The sequence below is a fragment of the Colius striatus genome, chromosome Z, assembly GCF_028858725.1.
Source record: "Colius striatus isolate bColStr4 chromosome Z, bColStr4.1.hap1, whole genome shotgun sequence".
Lineage (NCBI taxonomy): Eukaryota > Metazoa > Chordata > Aves > Coliiformes > Coliidae > Colius > Colius striatus.
The window spans coordinates 29,633,833-29,658,171 of NC_084790.1; the positions used below are offsets into that span (position 1 = coordinate 29,633,833).

The 24,339-nt window shown below is 40.6% G+C and overlaps 1 protein-coding gene across 5 annotated transcripts in view; it reads left to right on the forward strand.

The window, feature by feature from the left end:
- Positions 1 to 414: 414 nt before the first annotated feature.
- Positions 415 to 24,339, forward strand: part of PJA2 (praja ring finger ubiquitin ligase 2) — a 36,940-nt gene continuing 13,015 nt past the window's right edge. Inside the window, exons 1-4 of one of the 5 annotated variants that reach the window (XM_062019275.1) lie at positions 415 to 501; positions 14,289 to 14,489; positions 16,368 to 17,403; positions 21,485 to 21,670. In XM_062019275.1, coding sequence (XP_061875259.1) covers positions 14,291 to 14,489; positions 16,368 to 17,403; positions 21,485 to 21,670 — 1,421 coding nt within the window. In that variant the 5' untranslated portion in view covers positions 415 to 501; positions 14,289 to 14,290. Of the gene's footprint in view, positions 1,143 to 9,314; positions 9,565 to 14,288; positions 14,490 to 16,367; positions 17,404 to 21,484; positions 21,671 to 24,339 lie in introns of those variants that run through there. The other 4 variants (XM_062019274.1, XM_062019276.1, XM_062019278.1 and 1 more) reach the window with 4 other exon arrangements.

The window sequence follows — 24,339 nt, forward strand, 5'->3', positions numbered from 1 at the left end:
AGGGGCGGCTGGTGGTGATGCGACCTGCTGGCCGCCCTGGTGTCCCAGGCTGGCTGCCTCTAAGCCAGCCAGACCCTGACTCCTCCGTGGCGTCCACCCTCCCCGCAGGGCGCCCACGTCAGCAGCCCTCTTGCAGCGACAGCTTATGTCTATGGCCACGGCCATGGCCACGCTGTAGCTACACAAGCCCCACCCGCAGCAGGGCAGGTCCCGCCCTCCGAGGGCTATACAAAGGACCGCACCGCGCGCCATACCCCACCTGGCTCCACTCCCAGTCGTACAGGGGCACGCACCCCGCCCTCGTCCCGCCCCTCCATAGGCGGCAGGGGTGAGCCCGCTGACTCTGTTCGTGCTCCCCGATCGCGATTGGTCGCTGCTCTGTCGCCCGAGGGAACCATTGGCCACCGGTGGCGGGTCTCGAGTGATAAGATTGGCTGTAGTGACGGTCGCCGGCAGGCAGGGGATTGCGTCAGGAAGGCGGATGAGAGGGGCTCGGGAGGGGTGAGTGCGAGCGTCGGCGCCGCAGAGGCTGGCTAGGCACGGTCCGGCGACTGCGAGTTGAGCCCGGGACAGCGTCGACTCAAGGCCTGGGAGCTGCGTGCGGCTTCCGGCTGGGGAGGGAGAGAGGGAGGGTGGAAGCAGAGCCAGGCGAGGCCCGCGTCGCTCCCGTCTTCAGCCTTCGGGGCGGACTCTTGCGCCGGAGAACTGCGGCCTCCTCTCAGGGACAGGCTCTTGGGGCGCGCGGCTCGGCCCCGCGGGGTGGCGGTCCCTGTGGTGCAGTGGGCCAAGGGAGAGCGTGGCCGCTTCCGTCCAGCGCTGCGGACTGTGGTGGCCCGACATTGGTTTGTGCCTGCTCATGAGAGGCCGTGGTTGGACGCGGGGAAGTTGGTGGGCACGCTGCTGCAGGGCAGGCACTGGCAGGCCTTCCGTTCAGAGCTTTCTGGTTGTTTTGGTTTTATTTTCCTCACAACAACATGACGGTGACTCAGTGTCTTGAGGAGGAAGGGAGAGCCTGCAGCGCAGTGCTGAGGCCGGCGATAGCGAGCGTGGGCTCTCCGTCCTGCGCAACAAGCCTCCGAGAGCAGCCCTGCTAGCTGGGCGAGCTGGGTTCTCACCACCCTACCTCAGATGAAATAAAATGGGTATGAACAGGCTTATTCATAAAGTAAGCCCCTTAACACAGCTGAAACTCAGTTGTGAACCACTTGCACTACCTGTTTTCTGTAGGAAAGATGGTCTGAGCCAACATGTTCAGGGACAGGAGGAATGTGTCTTGGGCCCAGAATCCAGAGGAGGTTTGTTAAGGTGTATCAATAGAAAACATGCATTTTCTTGCACACGAGCTGAAATGTGTTTACCTTCAGTTAACACTGTGCAGCATGGGGTTTGTACCTAGATGAAAGCCGCCTTGAGGTTTTTTTATGTGCTTGCTTTGATGTCGCCCCTTCAGTAGGCTCACCTGAACTACTTGTCTTCAGATGTGCTGACTCTGGTGGAACTGAATTTTCTGAGTATTGTGCACTGCAGATATGCTTGTCTGGATATTGCTAGTGAATTAACACTTTATGAAGTACTGTCAGTTACATGGCACGTGAATCAGCATCATGCATAATGATGCAATACTAGCTTTTTATACTTCTTTGTGACGATTCCGTATATGTTATAGGATGCATTTGAAAGCCTAGTGATTGGCTTTTTTCTGTACTCTGACATATTCAGACACTTCTTTCTTTCAGTGTGGTTCTTGATTTGCATTTGTTTGTGTACACAGTTAAGTGATTAGAGGAATTTTTTGAGGGATTTTTGATGAAAATTCTGTTACACTATATCTAGAAGAAATAAATCATGTTCTGTAGCAATAAAGAGTGCTGTCAGACAGTTACTGTTCTTTTAATGCACAAATAATGAAGAATACATACTTTTAAAGATGTAAATTTCATTTAGAATACACATGCATATTTCAACTTCTGTAAGTAAATATATGTAATAAAAAAAGTTTGTTTGCAGTTGAGTCAAATTTGCACAGAATTGATTTCCAGCTTTCTTCCTCATTTAAGAAAGGAAAGTGTCAGAAAGAAACTTCAGAAAACAAATTATTTTGAAGTTATATTAAAATACAGGATCAAAAAACTTCTGTGAAATATTTTTTAATTTCCGTTGCCAACTGAGTGAATTGCAATGTAGTGTACATAGTGTGCTAAAGTTCTTGACAAATCAAAGCCTCATTGAAATAATGCATATTTACGAATTTTCACCTTGTTAAGCTAGCTGTTCCCGTGAAGATATTTACTTCTGCAAAAGGAGTTTAGCATAGCAAATGAAAAATACTAGTATGATATGTTGGATTAACTCAGGAAATACTGTTGTGGGTATTTGTAGTTAAGCTGGCATTGTTACCATGTTTACACAGTAATCTCCCTTGTGGTCTATAGTACTTGTGTGTGGTGCTTGTGGTTTTTTTGTTTCTTTGGGTTTTTTTTGGTCCCATGGGAAGGCTCAAATAAAACAAAATGTATTACTGTGCTTCACAGCAGTAGAGGTCAGAATCCTGTTGTACTGAGAGGAATACATTCCTAAGGCAGACAGTCCCTGGCTTGTAGTTTGCAGCCAGTAGTATTTTTGACATCCGAAGTAATTTGAGTTGAAGACATAAATGAAGTCGCAAGCATAAAGTTTCAGTTCAGTAAAGGTTTATCATAGTGTTTCTGAATAATAATTTGAATAAACAAGGTATGGGGAACAAATTTCTTCTAATTCATCTATGTTAGTGTTGTTCCTGCACTTTTAGGCATAGGGCTGTAAGTCTGACAGAGTCAACTGCAGAGTTGCAATGATGCTTCAACAGTCTATTATCTGTATGTTTATTAGTGTGTTTGGACAGGTCCAGAAGGTCTACTTTACGTTCATTTTGATGGGTAAATGTGTTTAAAAGCTTCAGTTAATGCCTCAAGACAACATTTGAGTTACAGAAACAACTTTGAATGTGGGATAGATATGGGTAAATCCAATCCACTGGAGAAAGGGAATGGTAGCTACCCTTGCTCTGTTCAGAGTGAGAAGTGATACTTTAAATTTCCTTAAGAGACATGCTAACCTGAGCATAGGATTGTACTTTCCATCAGTGTTTGGAACTGTAGCTTCTGTGTTCATGATAGCCTGAGCTTGAACAAAACACTGTTCATGATTTTTCACAAGAGTATCTTGAAATGCTTAGTGTAATGCTGGACATAAATCATACTGGGACATCTAGCAGAAAACTGAATATGAGCCAACAGTGTGCAGTTGCAGCCCAGAAGGCTGATCACATCCTGGGCTGCATCACAAGAAAGGTGGCCAGCAGGCCAAGGGAGGGTATTCTCCCCCTCTACTACATTCTTGTGATAGCCTGTATGCGGTGTTGCATTCAGCTCCAGGGCCCCCAACACAAGAAGAGCATGGACTTGTTGGAGCAAGTTTAGGGGAGGGCCACAAAGATGTTTAGAGGGCTGGAGCACCTCTCCTGTGGGGACAAGCTGAGAGAGTGGAGTTGTTGAGCATGGAGAAAGAGAAGGCTCTGGGGAGACCTCACAGGAGCTTTTCCGTACTTGAAAAGGACCTACAGGAAGGATGTGGAAGGAAAGATGTTGGACTAGATATCTTTAGAGGTCGCTACCAACCCTTACCATTCTATGACTCTCTGAGACTTGGGGAGATGCTGTGGCTCGATGACTGTACCACGGAGTGTAGTGATAGGACCAAGGGTAATGGCTGCAAACCAAATGAGGGTAGGTTTAGAAAAAATACTAGGAAGAAGCTGGTTACTGTGAGGATGGTGAGGCACTGGAACAGGATGCCCGGAGACATCGTGGATGCCTTATCCCTGGAAGGCCAGGTTGGATGGGGCTTTGAGCAATCTGATCTAGTGGAAGTTGCACTAACCCCTGGCAGAGGGTTTGAAGCTGGGTGATCTTTGAATTGCTTTCCAACCCAAACAGTTCTGTGGTTCTGATATGTGTCCTTTCGTATGTGCTTACAGTTATTACAACATGATCTGAAAAGTGTGTGGTTGTTGCTCAAATCTCCTGTAGTTTTTATGTGTTGCTGTAACATTGACAGTATCTCTCTGCTAGGTATTAAGCAGGGTAAAGAAAACCCAGGGGGATAACTGCTTTGAATATGAAATGATGCAACTAGTTGATACTATAGAAAAGTAGAACATAGAGGAATGATTGTGAATGTTCTGAGGGTGAGTTGTGAATGATTGCTCAAGAGATTAGTGATAATCAATTAACACTGAAAGTCCTACTCAATCAGCTTAGTATCAAAGGTGAAATTTCTGAAAGACTCGAGAGAAGTTTCCATAATTCAAATTATTTTAAAATGATAGCAAACCCAGCCTTCTGTTTCAATGTCTCTGTAGTTGACTTCATATTTTAAATAGGTGTTTCTTCATCACATTTTTGTTGAACAAGAGGTAGGCAAGATCTTAAAAAACGAATGTGGTGTAAGATTTTGAGGAGTTCTCAGTCAGGAATCTGCAGTAATATTTTTGAGGCCTGAAAATTGGAAGTGTTACTGATGCAATATGTAGTAGCCAAGATGGTTATAAGACGCTTTAAGTAAAGAATGGTTGTTTCTAAAAAACTTTTTAAAAACAATTAAGTATTTGTACCACACCCAGTAAAACTGGTGCAAATGTATACAGCATATCAATTATATAATTTTTCAGAATTTTTAAAGAGGAAAATGTGGAAGAAGTTGATCAGTAGAGAAATTGTGATTTGTCTGAGTTCTGTGAAAGCAGGTATGAATCGGAAGTTACATCGTAGGTCATATCTTATTCCACACACCGGTGGTTTGGAAAAAAAAAGCATACAGATTTTCCTTCTACCATAATGTAGCTGTGCATGGTTGTGACTTGAGCTGCAGGAGTAGAATAAGTATTTGAAATTCTGGAGGACTAGTTTAGGGAAATGATCATGGAGCTGTTACCCTATCAGGCTTTTCTTCTCTTCCATGCTTTCTCACACTGATTCTTCACTAGATGTTTGTTTGATGTTAGATGTTTCTCTGGGCTGTGTTGTTGATCGGTACTCCTCATTCTCTCTAGGAAATCTTGAATGATGTGGTATCTTAATATCTTCTTGATAGAAACATTTCACTGATGTTGTTTCCAGGTGTCCAAGAAATCTTCCTTGCTGCCATTTGAGTGATGTGTTTTTTCTTTTAAGTGTGGTACTTAAAACTACATGCAGAGTGCTAAATTTATTTTTAACAGCATTGGTCAGGATGGAAGATGTCTTGTAGCCTTCACTCTAATACAGTTCTATATGTTGCGATTTGGTGAAACAGAGGGAGGTATTAACTTGTGTGTAACTTGTGGTCCTCCCCTAATCTTCTTGTCCCCTTTTTCATAGGTGGGCATTGCCCACTATTCTCCCTTTAGAAATTTGCTGAGTTGTTTATTCTTACCTGACAATACTGTGTTTTGCTTTCTGAGAAAGATTATACTTCCTTCACAGATACAGTAAACTCACTTCATGTTCTGCTTCTAAAATGTGAAGGTCTTGAAGGCCTACCTGACTTGAGGTGTCTCCTGTCTGTTGGTTGGATCAGAGACTTTTGTTACCCTTGTCTCCAAGATACAGAGTTCTTCTTATGAGAAGAAAAGATAATTTAAAGCTTCTGCTGTTTTTGCTGTTTGTTTATGTAAAAAACCAAAAAAACTTTCAAAAAGTAGTTGACTCCTGATAGTCGATAAGGATTCATTGTGTGTTTTGGGTTAGCTTGTCTTTCAGCTTACATACCTGTCTTAGTAAAGCAAACAATGCTAAAATACTTTTTTTTGGGCCTGATAATTTGCAGAATTGTACATCTCTGTCATGTAAGAGCTTCAAGTACCTGAACTTCCACCTTGGTATTATTTTGTCATCTCTTGTTTGCTGTATTTATCAGGGAGGAAGGAAGTGACTGTTCTTAAAGTATCTTGAGGTCATCTGCACTGACAAAAGTAAAGGTGAATCTTGTCTGCTTTAACTGTTGAAAAGTTCTGGTATCTTGTTTAGTACTGGCTTCTTTTTGCTGTCTTTCAGTGCTAGAAAGATGCTTTCTCCTCTAAGAGGTTTCTAACTGGGACTGAAAAGCAAAATGGGAAAGTCATAGGCAAAGGAAAAAGCAAGGAGAGATACAGGGGGTTTTGGTGCTTTTTTTTTCTTAGTGGATAAGTAATTTTAATGAGAAGGCTCAGAAGAGACAGACAAGTAGTACACCTTCTATTAAAGATGGGGACTGAATTTCTACATATCTTCTGAAAAGCAGTATGTAGAAATTACTGCTTCCATGGCCTTAGTTATATACATTTAGAGTACAAAAACTGTTTATGTTGGGGAAGGAGAGAAACATGAAGGTTGAGCTGATGATTACCAGCCTGTAATAATGTTCTGTACCAACACATCACAACAGGGGCTACTGCAAAGTTAGACTTTCTATTCTTAAAGTTGCAATGCTGACTTTCTAAGGGAGGATGGGACTTGTGCTTAATTGGCTAGTACATGACACGTACACAGTCCTTATCTTTGAAAGCTTTTAGTGCTTCAGTTAATCTTCCCTCTCTTGAGTTGAGATTTAATGTGGAATTTCTGCTGAAGCAATCCATTAGGATAAAAACTGGAAAAGCAATTATTGTGGTAAGCCAGAGCTGGCAGTTGGTAGGACATATTTGCATGTCCTACCAAAACCAGGGTTGAGTCAGAGTCAAGGAAGAAAAAAGTGATGCATTCAAACTCTTTACAGGTTCCTTGTTAGATAGTAAAGAGCTGGGCTAAAAATGGAGCAAGTCAGTGCAAATAAACTGGAAATCATGCAGAAATTGAGTATAATGTTGGAACAGCCAGATAGTCAGAGGACAGCAAAAAACCAGCAGTGTAATAGTTATATGTCAGTGGCCAGCGCAGAGTAGGTAAGTGGCCCAGGGATGTAGGGACTTTAGCAGCTGTATTTGTGTAGGAATTCTTGCCTCAAGCTGCTTGTGTCTGGCTCAATTCTGCTGCCTCCACTGTTCTAATGAAATTATCTGCTGAGCTTAAAGAAAAACAAAGACAGAATTAGATAATCAAAGAAGGGGATTTGGTAAAGCTGAGTGAGTTCACGTAGTCCCATGGCATGACAGTCAGCTGTTGTAACCACAGCTGAAGCTGTATCGGAGCAAGCCCTGGCTCCTTAGCTGAAGTGAGCAGATGCCAGACATCTGTGTACTGGGATACTGTTGATTGGAACCATGCAGGATCCTTAACTCTAGGAGCATGTCTAAAGATAGAAAGGAAGTCTATGAAGACGATGGCTTGTAGCAACTCACCTCTACGTGGGAGGTGGTGAATGGGCTACACCTGTAAAAGGAGTTCTAGATTTAACAAATGTTGTGTCTCTTTTTCTTCATGACTAATGCTTTGATAGTTTAAGAAATTTTAACTACTTATATTTATATGCCTTAGTGGACTGTAATATTTCAGAACCTTAGTTTTGTATTTAGGACATAAAATATATACAGAAGTGCAATCTTTTGGGGAAATGCAAGATGGAAACTATTTGGTATTGAAGTGGAAGGAACCTGCTATCAGCTTGCTGGTGTCCGTCCCCTCTCTTTTTGTTTTTGGGAAGAAACATCTAGTAGTGTTTTGTTTATATATATTTGTGTATTACTTTTTGGGGGCAATTCTGTGATGTGTCTTACATTAACGTAGTCTAACACTGAAGCATTTGTATGCCATTGACTTCAGACAAATCAGGAAGTGTAGGAGAAAAGAGATGTGAAGCCTATTTCAAATTTATCTTCATATCTCTTCTGTGGAAATAGAAAGTTATTTTCTGAAGCTGCATTTTATGAGGTTTCTGTCCTCTAAATTATCAATTAATAACCATTTACATTTTAAGCACAAATAATATGCTTCTTACAGTAACACCAAGCAGCCTCCATTAATATACTACAAAATAACTGTTCCTTGGCTTTCTCAAGGAACAGTCTCTTCCTACCTTTTGATCTGACTTGTTCCTTGGAGAGTGGGGATTTGGCCTGTAATAAAAATTGCAGCAGCAGGGTGCTCTTAGAACTAAATCCCTCTTTGCTTTTCAGTCCAAGGAGGGCTGCACAGGAGAGAGTGCACAGCCTTCCTGTTCTCACTTGTTTCCAGAGGGCTGGCTGTGATTGACACTGTGATTGCTAGCTATGCTGCTGGAGCTGAAATCCTGTGAGGATAGCCTTGTCTAGGGATAGGGCTGCAGGTCATGAAGTATGAGTGAGGACAGTACAGAGCAGAGGAGTGAACTCTTACAGAGTGTCAGTACCTGATTTTGGTACTATATATGTTTAAAATCTCAAGACTGCCCTGTATCACTGTATTGTCACTAGCATTGATTCTGATTGTAACAAAATTGATAGGGTCAGGCTAGCAGTATAAAGATGAATAATGCTGACACCAACTGTGTGTGCACACTGTTAAGTTATTGGCTTAGTTTGAGGTGACTTAACAAGTGTAAGGAGCCCAGCAGTGTTTTTCAAATATCACAAAAGATAAATTTACTGTGATTATTATTTTCATTAGGTGTCTAAATAGCATCAGATGCAGCATTATTTTTGCCATTAAAGCAGGGAAGATGATGATGAGCATTTCTTCAGAAAGGTATTCGGATATCCTTAATTGGTTGCGCTACCTTTCCTGAGTTAGGCCCACAATGGAAAAAGCACCTGATTCATGTTTGCCAAAAGGGTACTTTATACTATTTGAGATTAGAGGTCTAAACTGGTCAGATAGAAGGTGCAGACAGCTGCTGTTGTAGTCATTAGCAAAATAATCAGTTTCTGTAATCTGAAAGGTAAGAAGAAAAGTGTTTCTATTATTTAAAGCGAATTCAGTAGTAGATTGGCCTGTTACCTTATTGAACTTGAACTGCAGGCCACTTTCAGCTTCAGGCAAAGAGAAGGATGTAGACAAAAAATCTATGTAAAAATGTAGATTTAGTGGAATCGGTAGCTCAGAGTGCAAAATGACCTGGAAGGTTATTGAGAAGATGATTAATGCCTGAAAAAAAATTCATTTTTCAGTGTATGTGTAGCTGTGCTATGGAAATAATCACTACTGTGTTCTCAAATATCCTAGTGTCAGCCTAAAGTCACTGTTAAACCAGAGACTTGGAAGAAGGAACATGTGGATTAATAAATTCGATCCTTTAGAAAGTGTTTTGGCCCAGGTAAAGTTAACTTTATAGGAATTTGGAAGAGGCTATGTTTGGGGGGATTTTTTTTGGTTTTTTTGTTTTTTTTTTTACTGGAAAGAGTTGATAACACAGGGATGTTTTGGTTCTTGCTGAGCAGTGCTTGCACAGAATCCAGACCTTGGCTTCTCATCCCACCAGTGAGCAGGCTGGGGCTGCACAAGCAGCTGGGAGGGGACACAGCCAGGACAGCTGATCCCAATTGACCAAGTTGTTCCAGGCCACTGTGATGTCACACTCAGTATATAAAGCTGGTACAGGGAAAGTTTGCCCAGACTACTGCTCCTGTGGAAACATCTGGACAATAGTGGGTTGCTGGTGAGCAGTTAGGGGTTTTTTTAATCATTGTTTTTCCTTGATTTTGTTTCTTTTCCTCTTTATTCTTTTTGTCCTTTCTCCATCATCCTGTGCAGTCCTTAGCTGCCTTCCAGGTTAGACTGACATGTGGCTTTTTGATGTTTAGATAAATTTATGATAGTCACTATAAGTTTTAACTGAATAGTCATTGAGTGTTTTTGTTTGCGAGTGTATGTATTATGAAACTCATGGGCATGATAAAATGTTTAAATAAATCCAGTGTTAATCTGCCCATACTGGCATGAGAGGGAGGTTGTGACAGTAATATGTTGATTTAAATTATTGAAGTATTTATCTTTTTTTGGGGATTACTTGATGCCTTTCTGCTATTAACTGAAAAGGAGTAATCTCTCTGTCCTAATCAATGATGCTTAGGAAACTGAAAATTCTCCATTCTAATTCAAATTTCTTTTGTCTCATCTTGGAAGCTTTCAGTACCTACAGGAAAGAAATAGATGTAGAACATGCGTTACAGATAAAGATATTGTTTGATAATACATTTTAAAAGATGAAGTGGATATTTTAATCTGCAACTCCTTTCTCAGTTGGCCACCTTTTATTATGATTCAGAATTAGTCAGGTAAGGGGAAATATGTCCAACCTGAGTTGTTTTTAAGTTTCACTTATTTTGCAGCCAAATGTATTCATATACTTCTGTGAGTAAATATAGAGTTGTTTTTTAAGATGGTAACCTACAAAAACGGTAGTTGTATCAGTACTGCATACATTCCTTTTCCAAACCTTGAGTTGTGAGATCATTTTCTTGCCTTGTGGAAGAAAATGGTTCCTATAATTCGTGAATGTAAAAGAAAGAGATCAGCTGACTATCAGGATAAAGAACAATTGTTTTTTCTTCTTTGTCAAGTGTTGTTGTTCTTCTCTTTGGGTAGAAAAGCACTTGAGACAGCTTCCCCTCCTTGCTCACTCTAATCCATCCTTCTCCTCATGCCACACAGTCCTCATTTTGTTTTCCCTCTGTGAGGCATCTAATAGGCCTAGGAGGTGACTGTGGGGGAAAGAGTGAGATCAAGCAAGTGAAACTGGACATAATAGGGTAAAAACAAGATCCAGGTAAATCTGATGGAATATTTAACTGAACTATCCTTGTGAACTTTCTAGGATTATGGCATGCATTTTGGAATGAAAGTTATGAAATTCAGTTTTCTTTCCCTTAAACTACAAAAGGTGCTATGTATGTACGTTTTCAGTATTTCAGCTCTTAAAAGTAAGGCAAGATTCTATTCAAGTCTTCAGAACTGTTTTTGATAAACTCTTATGTGTTTTCCTACTGCTTCTAGGGACTAGACCATGCTCCAACAAAATGTGCTGTTCAGATAGTCGCAGCAGTTCTGGGAGTTGCAAAGACCAGCCTTCCTGCCTCCCTCTGTAGTAGTCAACAGCATCTCATTCAGGAGTCAAGCTTGTGCCACAATAGGTCTTACATCTGCACTGATAGTAGTGATTTGTTTGAGTAGTGTTGTAGATCAGGTCATAGACTCCTTGATCCCAGAAAGCTGTGTGTGTTGCTTCTAGTGTGCAGGAAATGAGTGAAATTGAGAGGATAAAGGAGAACAAAAGATATTGAAGAAGAGAGGTGTCTATTTTTCAGTGAATAGGGACTGAGGCGTATAATTAAGCAGGAAACTCCAGTGGTCCTAAATCTCTCTAAATTAGAATGGTTTGAGATACATATGTAGGATTGTGGTCAAGGGGATGAGTCATTTCTGAAAGCTCAAGTTACAGTGCTATATTGTGAACACCTGTGTGCAATGCATCTCCAGTTAACCTTGAATGTTGTGTTACTTGTGGAAAAAGTGATGGTTTTGCAGAAGAGGACAGGGTGGTTACGTGAATCAGATAGATTGGGTCTAGGTTCTGACGCTTTCTGTGTTACAGCTTGTAGTTTGCTGTCTCTCGAGAGTGGAGCCCTTAGTGCAGTACTTGTGGAAGAGGAAGTGTGCCACTCTGTGTCAGTGATTAAGGCAGTGTGTGGGAAAGTCTGGACCTGTTAATGCACTGTACATTTTAGGAGACAGTCTCTTCCATTGTTTCTTGTTTTGGATTTAAATCTATTCTGGTAATCTAGAAAGCTTTTCAACTTTCTAATAGCTGCTGATGATCCTTTGAGGAATTCAGGTGACTATAGTACCTTTTTGAAAAGATGAAAGTACGTGCATAAACATCTTTAGCCTGAGAAGTGAATACCCACTCTGTTTACTCTACCTCCCTTAGTCACTGTGGAGTGTTTCATCTTTTAAGATAGTTTTGCAAAACTATCTTGTCAGCAGATATTGGATGTATTTTGAACAGGCCTACTAAACTGAATGTCTGAAAGAAGACAGGTTGAGTTAGCCTGGAAAAAAGACCTGAGAGAAGAGGGTATTGTGTGTTTCAGCAACTTGATTGCCTGAAGTATTTCTTAGTCATCTGAATCCAGAGATGAATTTATAAGTGACATCCCTAGAGATATTCAAAAGATGCACAGATCATGTACTGGGGGATATGGTTTAGCAATAAGCCTGGCAGTGTGAGGTGACTGGTTGGACTCGGTGATGTTAAAGGTCTTTTCCAATCATAACGGTTCTAGGATTGTTTTGCAGGTAGGCGAACAAGCGCATGATGACTTCTCTTATTTTGAGAGGTTTGGATTTATGAGTGTTGGTGTAACTGCGCTGTGGCTGGAGAGATTTCTTGGATGGGAAGAAGAGTAGAAAGAAGACATGGCTAGGATAGAAGTTTTAAGGGAGATTTAGAGCCATAGATATAGCGTGGTGAGTTATAGCACAACATTTTTTGTAGCCAGTGGCTTCTTAGAATTGGCTAAAGGTAATAAAAAGTGAAGCTGGCAGCATTAGATAAGAGATTCTTCATGTGATTTGGTTAAGTGTTGCAGTTTTAAGCAATTGGATTGTAAATAGTTGCCTTTGAATTTTAAGCACTTGCAAGTATCTTCACTATTGCTGTCAATTCACCTCTGAATGAAACAATAATATTTTAGACTCTTGTTGCAGGTGTTTTATTGTTAGTGTAACTTTCTTTGGTTTACTCCAACCTTACTTTTTCTGTGTCAGGCAGAAAGAGGTGATTATTTTTCTTTTCCTGAAACTTGCATTTTTTCTGAGGCCTAAGTTTTTCACCATCATTATATTATGTATTTGGTGGGGTTTTTTTGTTTTGTTTTTCAGTGGGGAACATGGGGCAGAAAGTGTTTGGATTTTTTCCACAAGTTTGACTGAAGTGTAGGTTGATAGGAAATGTTTTCAGAATTGCCATGCTTGCAATTGTGGACCAAATTCTTGCAAACTGTTATCTCTAAACCTTTCAAGACTAACTTCTCCTAGAAGTTATACCTTACAATGGATAGCCTTCTTCTGTTTGCATCTTTGTTGAAGCTTTTAAGGGATTATGTGACCTCTGAGAGTGTGTCCCAAGAAAAAGATTTCATTTTTTTCCTTGCAATTTTTTTTTATTATTTGTGTAGCAGCAGGCATAGTTTCTTGTGTAACAGTCCTAGCAAAATGACAGCTTAAAGTGATAGTAGTTTAAAAAATGAAAGGGAAAAAAAACCTGCTTGGACTCTTTGATAGTTGGTACATGTGTGCAGTTATGTCTTTCAGATAGTCCACATACTGAAACTACTAGTCTTCCTAGTGGCTGTTGTACTGAAGTTGCATAAAGTAACTGTTAATAAACATATAGATATTCTCTTTAAGGGTAGTGAAGCGGTTAGTTTCACAGACAGGAAAGTTCAGAAGTTCAAAACACTGTGTTAATGGTTACAAACTTTTACCTTCGTGGGTTTTAATGTCTCCTTTTCAGTTTGGTGAGTTTCAATAGCAGAAGTGGTACTTTGTTAGTTCTGTATATAGTAAAAATAGAAGGTGACTTAGACACAAAAAAGGCACTGAAAGTCTAGTGGCATTGGTATAAGCAACAGTCTTTGGACATGAATGCTTTTCATAGGTAATTTGTAGCTGATACTACTGCTGTATTAAAATCTCACTTTTGCCCCACTATCTTTCACATTTCCTTGTATTACTTATCCCATATTTTCTTGGTAATAGCATTCAGATCCATTAATATGGACTGCTGCTTTAAAAGTAGGAGCAATATGTGTGCAATTGCCTTGTATGGCCATGCCTCAACATACTATCTAGTGTAAAGAATAAAACCTTAATGGGACTCGAGACTTCTGTTTTTAAAGGTGTGATTTGATTAATTTTATTTATCCCATCATAGACATAAGCTAGCTAGAGCTGGCTGAATTATGCTGCATTACCTGAAGACTTTTCCATTATAGAGCTTAAAAACATTTTCTTGGAAGCTGACATATATTGTCAGAGGTGTGTGCAGAAGTGTATTACGTTTCAAAAAGTTGTGTGACATCTGGCCTTGTTATTAATTTTTTTTATAGAGTTCTGTTTCTTACTACACAAGGTAGAGGCAAGATCAGTGTCTATCACTGTTGTTTACGTGAAAATTCTGTTATGTACTTTCATAGCATGTGCCAAGAACTCTTCTGTTTCTTAATGATCGTACTGTTAATAAAGCTCAAGACTTCAGAGAAATGGGAAATTCCTTGCTAAAAAAATATATCAAGACGTTGGAGAAGAGGAAAATTACAGAGACGCATTGTTGTTTAATGAGTCTCTCTGTCTTTTTCTTTGCTCTATGATCTCATGTAGCAATGGGGCAAGAAGCTGGAAAACCTCCTTGGCCTAAACCAGCAGGAGGATTTCAGACTGTTAGAAGTAAAAGATACGGAAGAAGACATGCCTATGTCAGTTTCAGACCACCTTTGAACAGCCAAGACAGAGATGAACATCAACACAATGAAGTCTGCAAACAATTAGAGTTGGAGAATGTTCAGAAAGAGAATTCTTTATGTATGTGCATATCTTTGTGTATGAGCCATTTAATTGCAAACTGGGATGCTTGGTGATGAAGGAGGAGGGCACACAGAAGTGTGAAGGGAAGAAAGTAGACACTTAAATAACATATGTAGAGTACATATCATATAGCTTTATAGAATGAAACTTTGCATGAAGGCAAATCAAAGTGTAGTCTAACTTAGGCTATTTGGGGTTTTTTTTCATGATAACCATAATGTTGTACAATTACAGTTATTTAGTCTTCAAATTATAAGTTACATTTGGAAGGGAATACCTATTGTGGTTTTAGGCCCAGCTGGGCACAAGGACACACTCACTCTTCCCTCTGCCCCTCCACCTGCCCCGCCATGGCAGGATGAGAAGAGAGAAAGTTTTGAGGGTCTCATGGAAATCCACAAGGACAGAGAGAGTTTGATCACTGGTGGGGGTCCCAGGCAAAACAGACAACACTAGTCAACTTGGAAAGCAAAATTAATTTAGTCCACCACCAACCAAAAGCATAGTAAACAAAAAACATGACAGTGAAATGATAATGAAGAGTATGACCAGCCTTTTAAGACTACCGTCTCCCTTTTTTCTTCATGGGCTTGGATACCTGCTCTCTGCTTCCTCTCCCCTCAGCGGTGCAGGTGGACAAGGAATAGGATATATGGTCAGTCCTTTACCAATGGTTCCTGCCACTCATTTCTCCTCATGGGAGGAGCACTCCTTGCCATTCATCACTGCTCTAACATGGAGACCCTCATGGATTTTTCCAGACACGGATGTGTCCTGAGGGCTGTAGCTCCTCACTGACTGCTCCTGTGTGGGTCTCCTCTGCAGCTGGCAGTCATCCCAGCACAGACTCCTCCATGGCTGCCTCCCCAGAGGGTCATGTCCTCCATGCAGTCAGGTGTGGACTCCTTGTGGAGGTGCGGCACCTGTGTCACACAGACCCCATGTAACACCAGAGGCTTGGGGAACAGGGACTAGAAAGCTGCCTGGTAGAAGAGGACCTGGAGGTGTTGGTCAACAGCCAAATGAATATGAGTGATCAGTGCTAGGGAATCTCTTTAACCATGTGTGTCTCTTTGGTAGTTAAACTTCCAAATCTCTTGATGTCAGCTTAAAAATTTTAAGTACCTCTCAAGTTAAGTTAAGCAAGCCATTGTGTGCTCAAAAATAGTTTGGACTGTTGCTTTGGCTAGGAGTTTACAAATTACTTGAAATAAGTTTACAAAATAGTTGAAATAGTAGCAGAAGTGTACATGTTTTTACCTCTTTTAACTTGTGCTGCTGGGTTTGATATTTATTGTCTCTTATGCAATAACCAAACGAAATTTGTGATGATGGTAAGTGCTAATGGTAATTTCACATTCATTCTTGCTATTATTTTTTTCTTATGAGGAGTTGTACACACAGCTGCATGTACAAAATAGAGAGCTATTACTATGTAATTTATAGTAGCAATAAATGACTTTATCTGAGTGTGGCAGGAGGCACAATTTAGCCAGTTAATGAACGGTCTGATTTTTAACTTACAGAAAAAATGTTGCAGCTTTTTTAATATTCTGGTGTTCTTTTCATATTTCCTATTCTCATCTTAGAAATCCTTTTTACGTAACAATTGTTGCTTATGAACATGTTCCTTTAATACTTTTTTTTTCTGTAACAGGCTGTGCTAAAATTGTATCATTTATTTCAATAGGCTTAGTTTATATAAATGAGAATGTAAATATATTAATGAAGAATGACTGCATCTCTAGTAAATGTTTCTATCAAATTCTACTGCAGTCGTAATGAACTATCCTTTTTTTAATGAGCAATTGTAGGTGAGAATATTTCTGGTTTTGATCATGCCCAATGCATTCTTCCTCCTAACTTTCTGTAAAGGTTCCAGTCCGTTGGTTCAAGCTGCTTCTGGTTTATTCAGTGAGTCTTTAGAAAATACTGGAGTTGGAGAACCCATTTGCCGAAGTGTAACAAGCCAAGCTTTTGATATGAACACGTCACCATTGTCTCAGTTCTCGTGTGAACTGGAAGACAGCCGAATCTCAGGGAACTTTATGAATCCTCACGGAAATTCTGAGGACCTTGCAGAATACTCATCTGGAGGGCAGAGTGATTTGAATGGTCAGAATGGAATGGCTTTTGTAGACATTGACTCTTACGAGCCAGATAGCAGTGATGGAGAGGAAGATGATGCTCAAGATGAGTTCTCTTTGGCAAGAGAAGAGGCAGGTATGTTCCAGGAAACACTAGATAATGTACTTTCTGAGTTAGACAAAGGCATAGAGTCTTTTACTGATGTGCAGTCTAGACTGTCAGGTCTCAACTACAGCGTTTCCAGAGAGTGCTGTGAAGAAGTAGGACCAATGCCTTCAAAGAGCTGTTTTGGCATAGACTCAGAGTTGGCATGTCCAAACAGCAGAAGATTTAAATCTTCTGCTGCATATCAAACTGTACCAAAAAGCAGCCCAGCTGGTATCAATTATGAAAGTGAGAGTGTTGGAATGGGAACCCCTGTAGCAATTGCTAGCGAATTAGATGATGATTGGAAGACTGACGAAGGAATTCCACCTGAGCTAGTAGTGAGGCCCAAAATAAGAAAACAAAATACTTCCAACCAGTTCAATGAAGAGAAGTTTCTCCCTAATGATAATGAAGAAAGTAGTTCCTGGAGGAGAACTGGAATTGCTGAAGTCCAGCAAGGCTGTGCTGAGTATGCCATGAGAAACAGTAAAGAAGAGATGAGCTCTAGCATATTCTTTGACTCAAGAGAGTATGAAGTTCACCGACAAAACACAGAAATACATCTAAGTAAAACTGCAGCAGCTCAAGAAGAAGATATTCCAGATGATTGTACTTTTTGGGGTGATTTTGAAGACTGCAAGAGGCTCTTTGCAGTGTGCCGCCAAAATGAAAACAGGTAAAATTTCACTTCCCTACTTGTATTAGTGTTGAATCTTTTGTGTGTCTAATGTGTAAATCTGAACAATGGGACATGAAAACTGAAGTAATTTCAGAATATCATCCAATGACAAGATACTAGCTGTTAGTTTTGGTTCTCCTTTACCCTTCCTCAAATCTGTCTAAAGAAATGGTAGTATGCATTCCTCTGTTAATGTAAAAAGCCTTTCCTTATGCTTAGGGTCAAATGTCTTACTGCTAAGGAAGATTACTTATGTCTTTTACTTATTACTTATGCATACGGTGTAGAGGAAGAGAACCTTCTTCAATGTAGTTTTTGATAAATTACAGATTTTTGAAGGTTTCCTTCAATCTTGTGGTTTTCAGGGTTTGTACTTTTTTCTATAACATCTCGTGACAGCCTGTGTATGTTCTTGTCTCCAGCCTTTAATAGATTTCTTGTTCTCTTAACAGTAACTTGATAGGGTTGCTTATAATTCCTTTTCAAATGACAGGTCTTTATAGCCTAGTAGATGTTTCCAAAGTAACTGTTAAGGAATCCACAAATGGCACCATCGTGGACAACAGGAGCAGTATTCAGGCTTCTCCTGTTTTGTGTTCCTCACCTAGAAGACAGATAAATTTGGATGACCTTGTGTTGAAGACCTTTTAATTGTATAATGCTGGTTAAGAACTTTTCACTGTGAATTCGAGTTCTGCAGCTGAACTGTGTGAGGGCATAAAATCCTAACCTGCTCATTTGTGGTAAATGCTGTGGTGTAAGTGGTGGCTTTTGTTTGATTCCCCTGCCCCACTACCCCCTATTTTTCCTCTGGCTTGTGTTCATCTTGTTGTTTTTCTTCCCACTGTATTGTTTGTAAGACACATCTTCTTGATATTGATGTGACTTTTCTGCATGTGTACTTGCCATTAGGCTTCATAAGCTAAGCTGCTTGGTGGATCATTTCCACTGCTTTTGTGGAGAAAACAGCATGAGAACAGTTGATGAGACTCTTCTGTGTGTGTACTTGCCATTAGGCTTCATAAGTTAACCTGTTTGGTGGATTGTTTCCACTGCTTTTGAAGAGAGAACAGCATGAAAAATAATGTGCCCTAACTCTTGTCCTTCATATATTGCAGAGTCCCAATTAGAAGAGAAAAAAATCCTTAAGGCATTGTGAAATGGGATGGTAGACTTAATTTTGTTTTTCTCTATTAAAAGATAAAAGTGGGCCTGCAAATTAATCCTTTCTCTCCTTGTAAGGCTTACTTTTCAAAAATTTGTTTCTGTGTAATGTTTTCTACTTTCAAAGTGCTGCTCCTAGAAGATTGAAGTGCAACGGGGGCAGTGAACTGCATGTTATGACAATACCATTGGCTACCATGATGCTAAGTGATGGAAATACAGATTGCTTATCTGAAAGTGACTATGCTCATCATGATGGCAGTAACTGAACCACTAAAGGAAGCTTTTGTGTTAACTTTAAAAAAAACTGTAATTTGTTATCTATGAAGTAAATTGCCAATGGTTACTCTGTACAAAGGAGAAACAATTTTTTCCACTCTAAAAAGGTGAAGTCCTATGTTTAAATTAAGTCTTGTGTTAGATATTACATGTTTATATAACATACAGCTGCATGAAGAGGAGAATTGATATGTGTCAGACTGCATCTTGCAACTCAACTTTTACTTATTTCTCAGGGAGAAAATTAGTTTTGTTGCTTGCTGCAGTCTTGAGCCTTCATCTCACATTTTTTGCTTCAAGAGAAACACCCAGCTATTATGGTATTAGCTTACAGAAGCTGCGTGGGAAGGAGAAGTGATGTTTGTTAGAATTACTAAGTTGGAAGGGTCATTGTAGATACACAGAGGGTAAGGGTGTTAGAATGAGGATCATATCCATTACCTTGCTCCATTTAGTTTTGGATCTCATGGCAAGTACAAGCCAGTTCAGCCAGAGGAGAGGTTATTCTCAGAAAGTCCATGTTCAGATGCTAAGTTAATATGTTATGCTCTTTATAAATATCGAGTCTATAACTCTCTTAACCCTTAAGTGGTGTTTTGAATCTCTGCAGAATTGGACACCGTTAAAATCTAAGTTTTGAAATCTACACGTTAAATATTCTTCCTTTGTTCAGTGGTATATCCTCTTTTCAGGACTGAATTGATGCCTGTGTATAAATTCTAAAGAGAAAAAAATTGGTTACCATCACAACACTATTATTCTAAACTGTTGGAAATCATTCCTAGGTTGTAAAATAGAGAAAACTAGACTTAGGTATTTGAATATTTGAGCTAGTCTTACAGTATACTTAGATAACCTTTTACAAAAAACCAACATGAAACCAACCAAACAAAAAAAACCCGAACTCGAAAATCAAACAAACAAAACAAAATACTCTAAAACATTAGTAGTTAATTTTAGTTAGGGTGGCTTAGGTTTACTACTACTTAAGGTAGAGTCCAGCTGTAACCTGTCACTACCACATCCACCACTAAACAGTGTTTGAGGCCATTTAATCTCATCCTTCACTTCTTACTTAGAAGTGACCAATGCCCACCTCACTACAACCACAACTCTCAGCATTCTCTTCCCCAGACTAAACAACCCCAGTTCCTTCAGCTGCTTTTCAGACTTGTGCTCTAGACCCTTTCCCAGCTTAGTCACTGTTCTCTGGACATGTTCCAGCACCTCAGTGTCCCTCTTGTAGTGAGAGGCCCAAAACTGAACAAAGTTTGTGGAATATAAGATGCATTGGACTAGATGATCTTTCAAGGTCCTTTCCAACACTTAAGATTCTATGTGATTACACTGTGTATCGGAATTTCTTAATAGATAAGATTTCTGTTGTAAAATAGTCCTTTAAAATAGCTGAAGTTAAGGAGTATTCACATTTCCATCACTTTCTCTAGTCATCAACATTGTGACAGAAAAATAAATTGCTGTTTCAAATGAAAATGCTTCCATAGAATTTCTATCTTGATCTCCTTTATTCTTATAAATTGCCTCAGCTACAGAGGTAGGTCTGACTTAGAACCAGGGAAAGTTTTGAGCAACTAAGGAGCTGCCATTACAGCCCCTTCTCCCTTAGCAGAAATGTGTCCATGCAAACCCATGATGAACTGCAGTGTGGAATCTGCAGTTTTTGAAAAGTACTTGTAATTCATTAAGTAGCAAGTTTTATTGGTATTTACTTGTAATATTAGGGAGTTTCCTTAAAGGAGCTTTTTGGTGGGCAGATAGCATTGATACATGTGAAGATACTGGGTATAGTAAACTGAAAACAGCTGCAGGTGTTGTGAATTGCTGTGTAAGATGTGTTCCCTTAAGCATACTTCCTGTTAATGTATTAGTTTTCTGTAACTTTGAGTTGACATAGCTAGTTGACTATAGTTTGAATTTTTGTGAGCATCAACTGTTACTGTTAGTACTGATTGAACCTTTTAAGTGGCATTACCAAAGGTATCAGTAGGTAATTTCATCTTTCTTGAAATTCTAACATCACTGTTTTGTTTAAGCTGCCAACTACTTGTTGATTGCTGCTCTTTTCTTTACAGAGCAAATTCTGTTTCAAAAGCTCCATGTCATTCATCTGTTCAGGCTAGTGAATTGTGTAATTTGCAGTAGGTCATCCATTGTATCTTTATATGATTTCTAAGGACCATTTTATCTGGCTTGAAGGTTATGAGACCTTATGCTTTAAGTTTTGTTTGTCTGAGGGAGTAAGGCTCACATTACTTGTTGTTTGTTAAGTGAGCACTGGTGTTATCAGTCACAACTGCCATTCTCTCATTGTGAGTCTGGGTTTATGGGTTGTTTCACGTACTCAGCAAATGTGGAGGGGGAAGAACAAAACATTTTTGAGGAAAAAACGGGATGGGCAGAGTTGTTTCTTAGGAACTGGGTTTTTAATCAGCTCTTTATGTGTACTTGCCTTGTAATACATCTGTAAATACTACAAGATTACATTTATCCTAAAAAAAATATATAGTCCAAGCAGTGTTCATAGAAAAATAGGAAATCATAGAATAATAGTTTTATTTTCTTTCCCCTAAAGCAGTATTTAAATTCACACTTACTTGCTTTGTTAAAATTGCAGCTCAGAATGCAGTGATGGAGAATGGTCTACAGCTGTGCCTACCTATTTTACTGCTACAGAAAAAGACCAGTCCTCAAGTGATGAGAGCTGGGAGACTGTCTCAGGCAGGGAGGAACATGAACCTGAAGTGCAGAGCCGCAGCATTGATGATGAAGAGGAGAGCACAGACTTCTGTTTGCAAGGAGGGTATGGTTTTCTCTTATTAGCTAGTTTCCTCCCTTTCAGCTTCACTTCTTCTATGAAGACAGGCTGAGGGAGTGAGGGCTGTTCAGCCTGAAGAAGAGGAAGCTCCAGGGAGACCTTATAGCAGGCTTCCAGTACCTAAAGAGAGTGTACACAAAAACTGGAGAGGGGCTTTTTACAAGAAAAAGTAGTCAGAGGACAAGAGGAAATGGCTTTAAACTAAGAGAAGGTAGATCAGGATTAGGTATTAGTTATTCACTATGAGGATGGTGAGGCACTGGAACATCTTGCCCAGAGAGGTGGTGGATACCCCATCCCTGGAAGTGTTCAAGGGCAGGTTGGATGGGGCTTGGAGCAACCTGTTTTAGCAGAAGATGCATCTGCCAGTTAGTTGTAAAGACATATGTTACATACACATCACCTCATACTGCTTAGTACTCCTTGCAGAGTGGTTGTGTATCTCTTTGCTGTATTCCTCATATTAGCTGCAGCATCAGGTAAAAGAGCTGTAAGGAACCATTAGTATTAGAAGTATTAGAGGAGCAGAGCTAGAGATTGGCAGATAGTTCCAAAAACAGGCACCAGCCTCCACTGAACATGAAATGCCTTGGACCCTAGTGACACAAAAATGCAGGGCTCTGACTTGCAACCCTTCCTCCAGTGTTCCAGTCAAAAATACATTTGAAGCATTGTCAATGGAGGACATGGATGAGCAAGGCTTAGGTGGGGAAATCTTAAGGACCAATCCACCCGTTATCCACTCCACCAGCAACAGGCAATAGGCACCGTAAAAAAGGGACGGGTGCCTGTTGTGGGTAACTCACTGTTAAAGGGCTCCAAGAGCTACAATCTGTGACATAGCTGAGAGAGTGCCACGCCTTGACAAGGGACGTGGGCTACTATCCCTTATGCCTCTTTCACATGGGTATGAATGATGTAATGAGACATGACATTACCAAAATCAAGGATGATTGTGAAACCTTGGGGAAGCAAGTAAGGAGTAAGATGGGCTCAGGTTATCTTTTTGTCCCTCCTGCCTACAGAGGAAAGGGAACAGTCAATAATCAAAAGTTGTACAAGTTAATTCCTGGCTTACAGGTTGGTGCCAATGAGGTTTTGTTTTTTATGACATGACTTTCTTCAGTGATTGTAATTTGATAGGGCAGGATGGATTATGTCTGTCTCACAAGGGCACTAGAATCTTTGGGAATAGGCTGGCCAAACTGATTAAACTGAAGGACTTGGGGGGTGGGGTGTGAAATGGCAATGTGCTATCCTATCCTGAGGGAAACAGCTCAGGGCAGGAAATGCAATGATGAGTGCTCCTCAGCACTGCACCAAGATGAGAAGCAGAAGGCTGACTTCCCTGAAGGAATGTCAAATGAGAGACGATCCTCTTGCACCCATCCAGGAAAACCTGTCTGCTCAAGTAAACCCTTGAAGTACACAACACAGTCTGGGGAATAAGCAGGAGGAACTGGAAATATGGGGGAGGATGCAGGGCTGTGGCCTCATTGCAATTACAGAGACATAGTGGACAGCTCAGGTGACTGGAGCATGGCCATGCATGGCTGTTGTTAGGAAATATAGGCAAATGAGGCGAGGAGGTGGAGTTGCTCTCCATGTGAGAGAAACTAAAGTGTGTTGAACTCTGCCTAGGTGGGGATGAGGGGGAGATTAAATGATCGTGGGTGAGAGTTAAGGGCAGGGTAGTGTAGGTGATGCTCTTGTGGAAGTTTACTACAAGCCACCTGATAAGGAGGAGGAAGTGGATGAGGCTTTCTACAAACAGTTTAGAGCTGCCTCACAGTCACAATCCCTGGTCCTCATGGGGGACTTCAACCACCCTGATATTTCCTGGCAAAGCCACACAGCCAAATACACACAGTCCAGGAGGTTCCTGCAGAACATGGATGACAACTTCCTGTCACAGGTGGTTGAAGAGGCAACAAATAAGTGTGCTGCTGGTCCTTGTGCTAGCAAGTTAAAAAGATCTGATTGGGGATGTGAAAGTCAGGAGGCAACCTTGGCTGCAGTGACCATGACATGATAAGAATTTAAGATCCTGTGTGGAAAAAGCAGGACACTAAGCTGGGTTGTGACCCTGGCTTTCAAGAAGGGTAACTTTTCAAAGGCCTGCCAGGAAGAATCTCATGAGACAGGATCCTCGATGATAGGTGTGCCCAGGAAAGCTGATGGATCTTAAAGTGCCACTTCCTCCAAGCCTAAGATTGATTTGTCCGCACAAGTACAAAATCAGGAAAAGGAGCCAGAATGCCTGTATGGATGAAAAAAAAAATACTGGAACTACTCAGGGAGAAGAAAGAACTTTATGTAAAGTGGAAAAAGAGCTTGAGTTCTTGGGAAGAGTATATGAACATCGCCACAGGAGGATATTGAGAAGGTGGAGCTACTGCATGCCTTCTTTGCCTCAGACTTTACTGCCAAGGCTGTCCCTCAGGAAGTCCAGTCCCTGGAGGATAGTCAGATAATCTGGGAGCTCAAAGTCCTTCCCTTGGTGAATGAGAATGGGATTGGAGACCTCTTGGGCAAGTTTAACACCTGTAATCCATGGGACCTGATGGGCTGCATCCGAAAGTGCTGGTTGATGTGATTGCTGTGGCACTCTTCATCATGTTTCAGTGATTGTGGAAGACAGGTGAGGTGCCTGA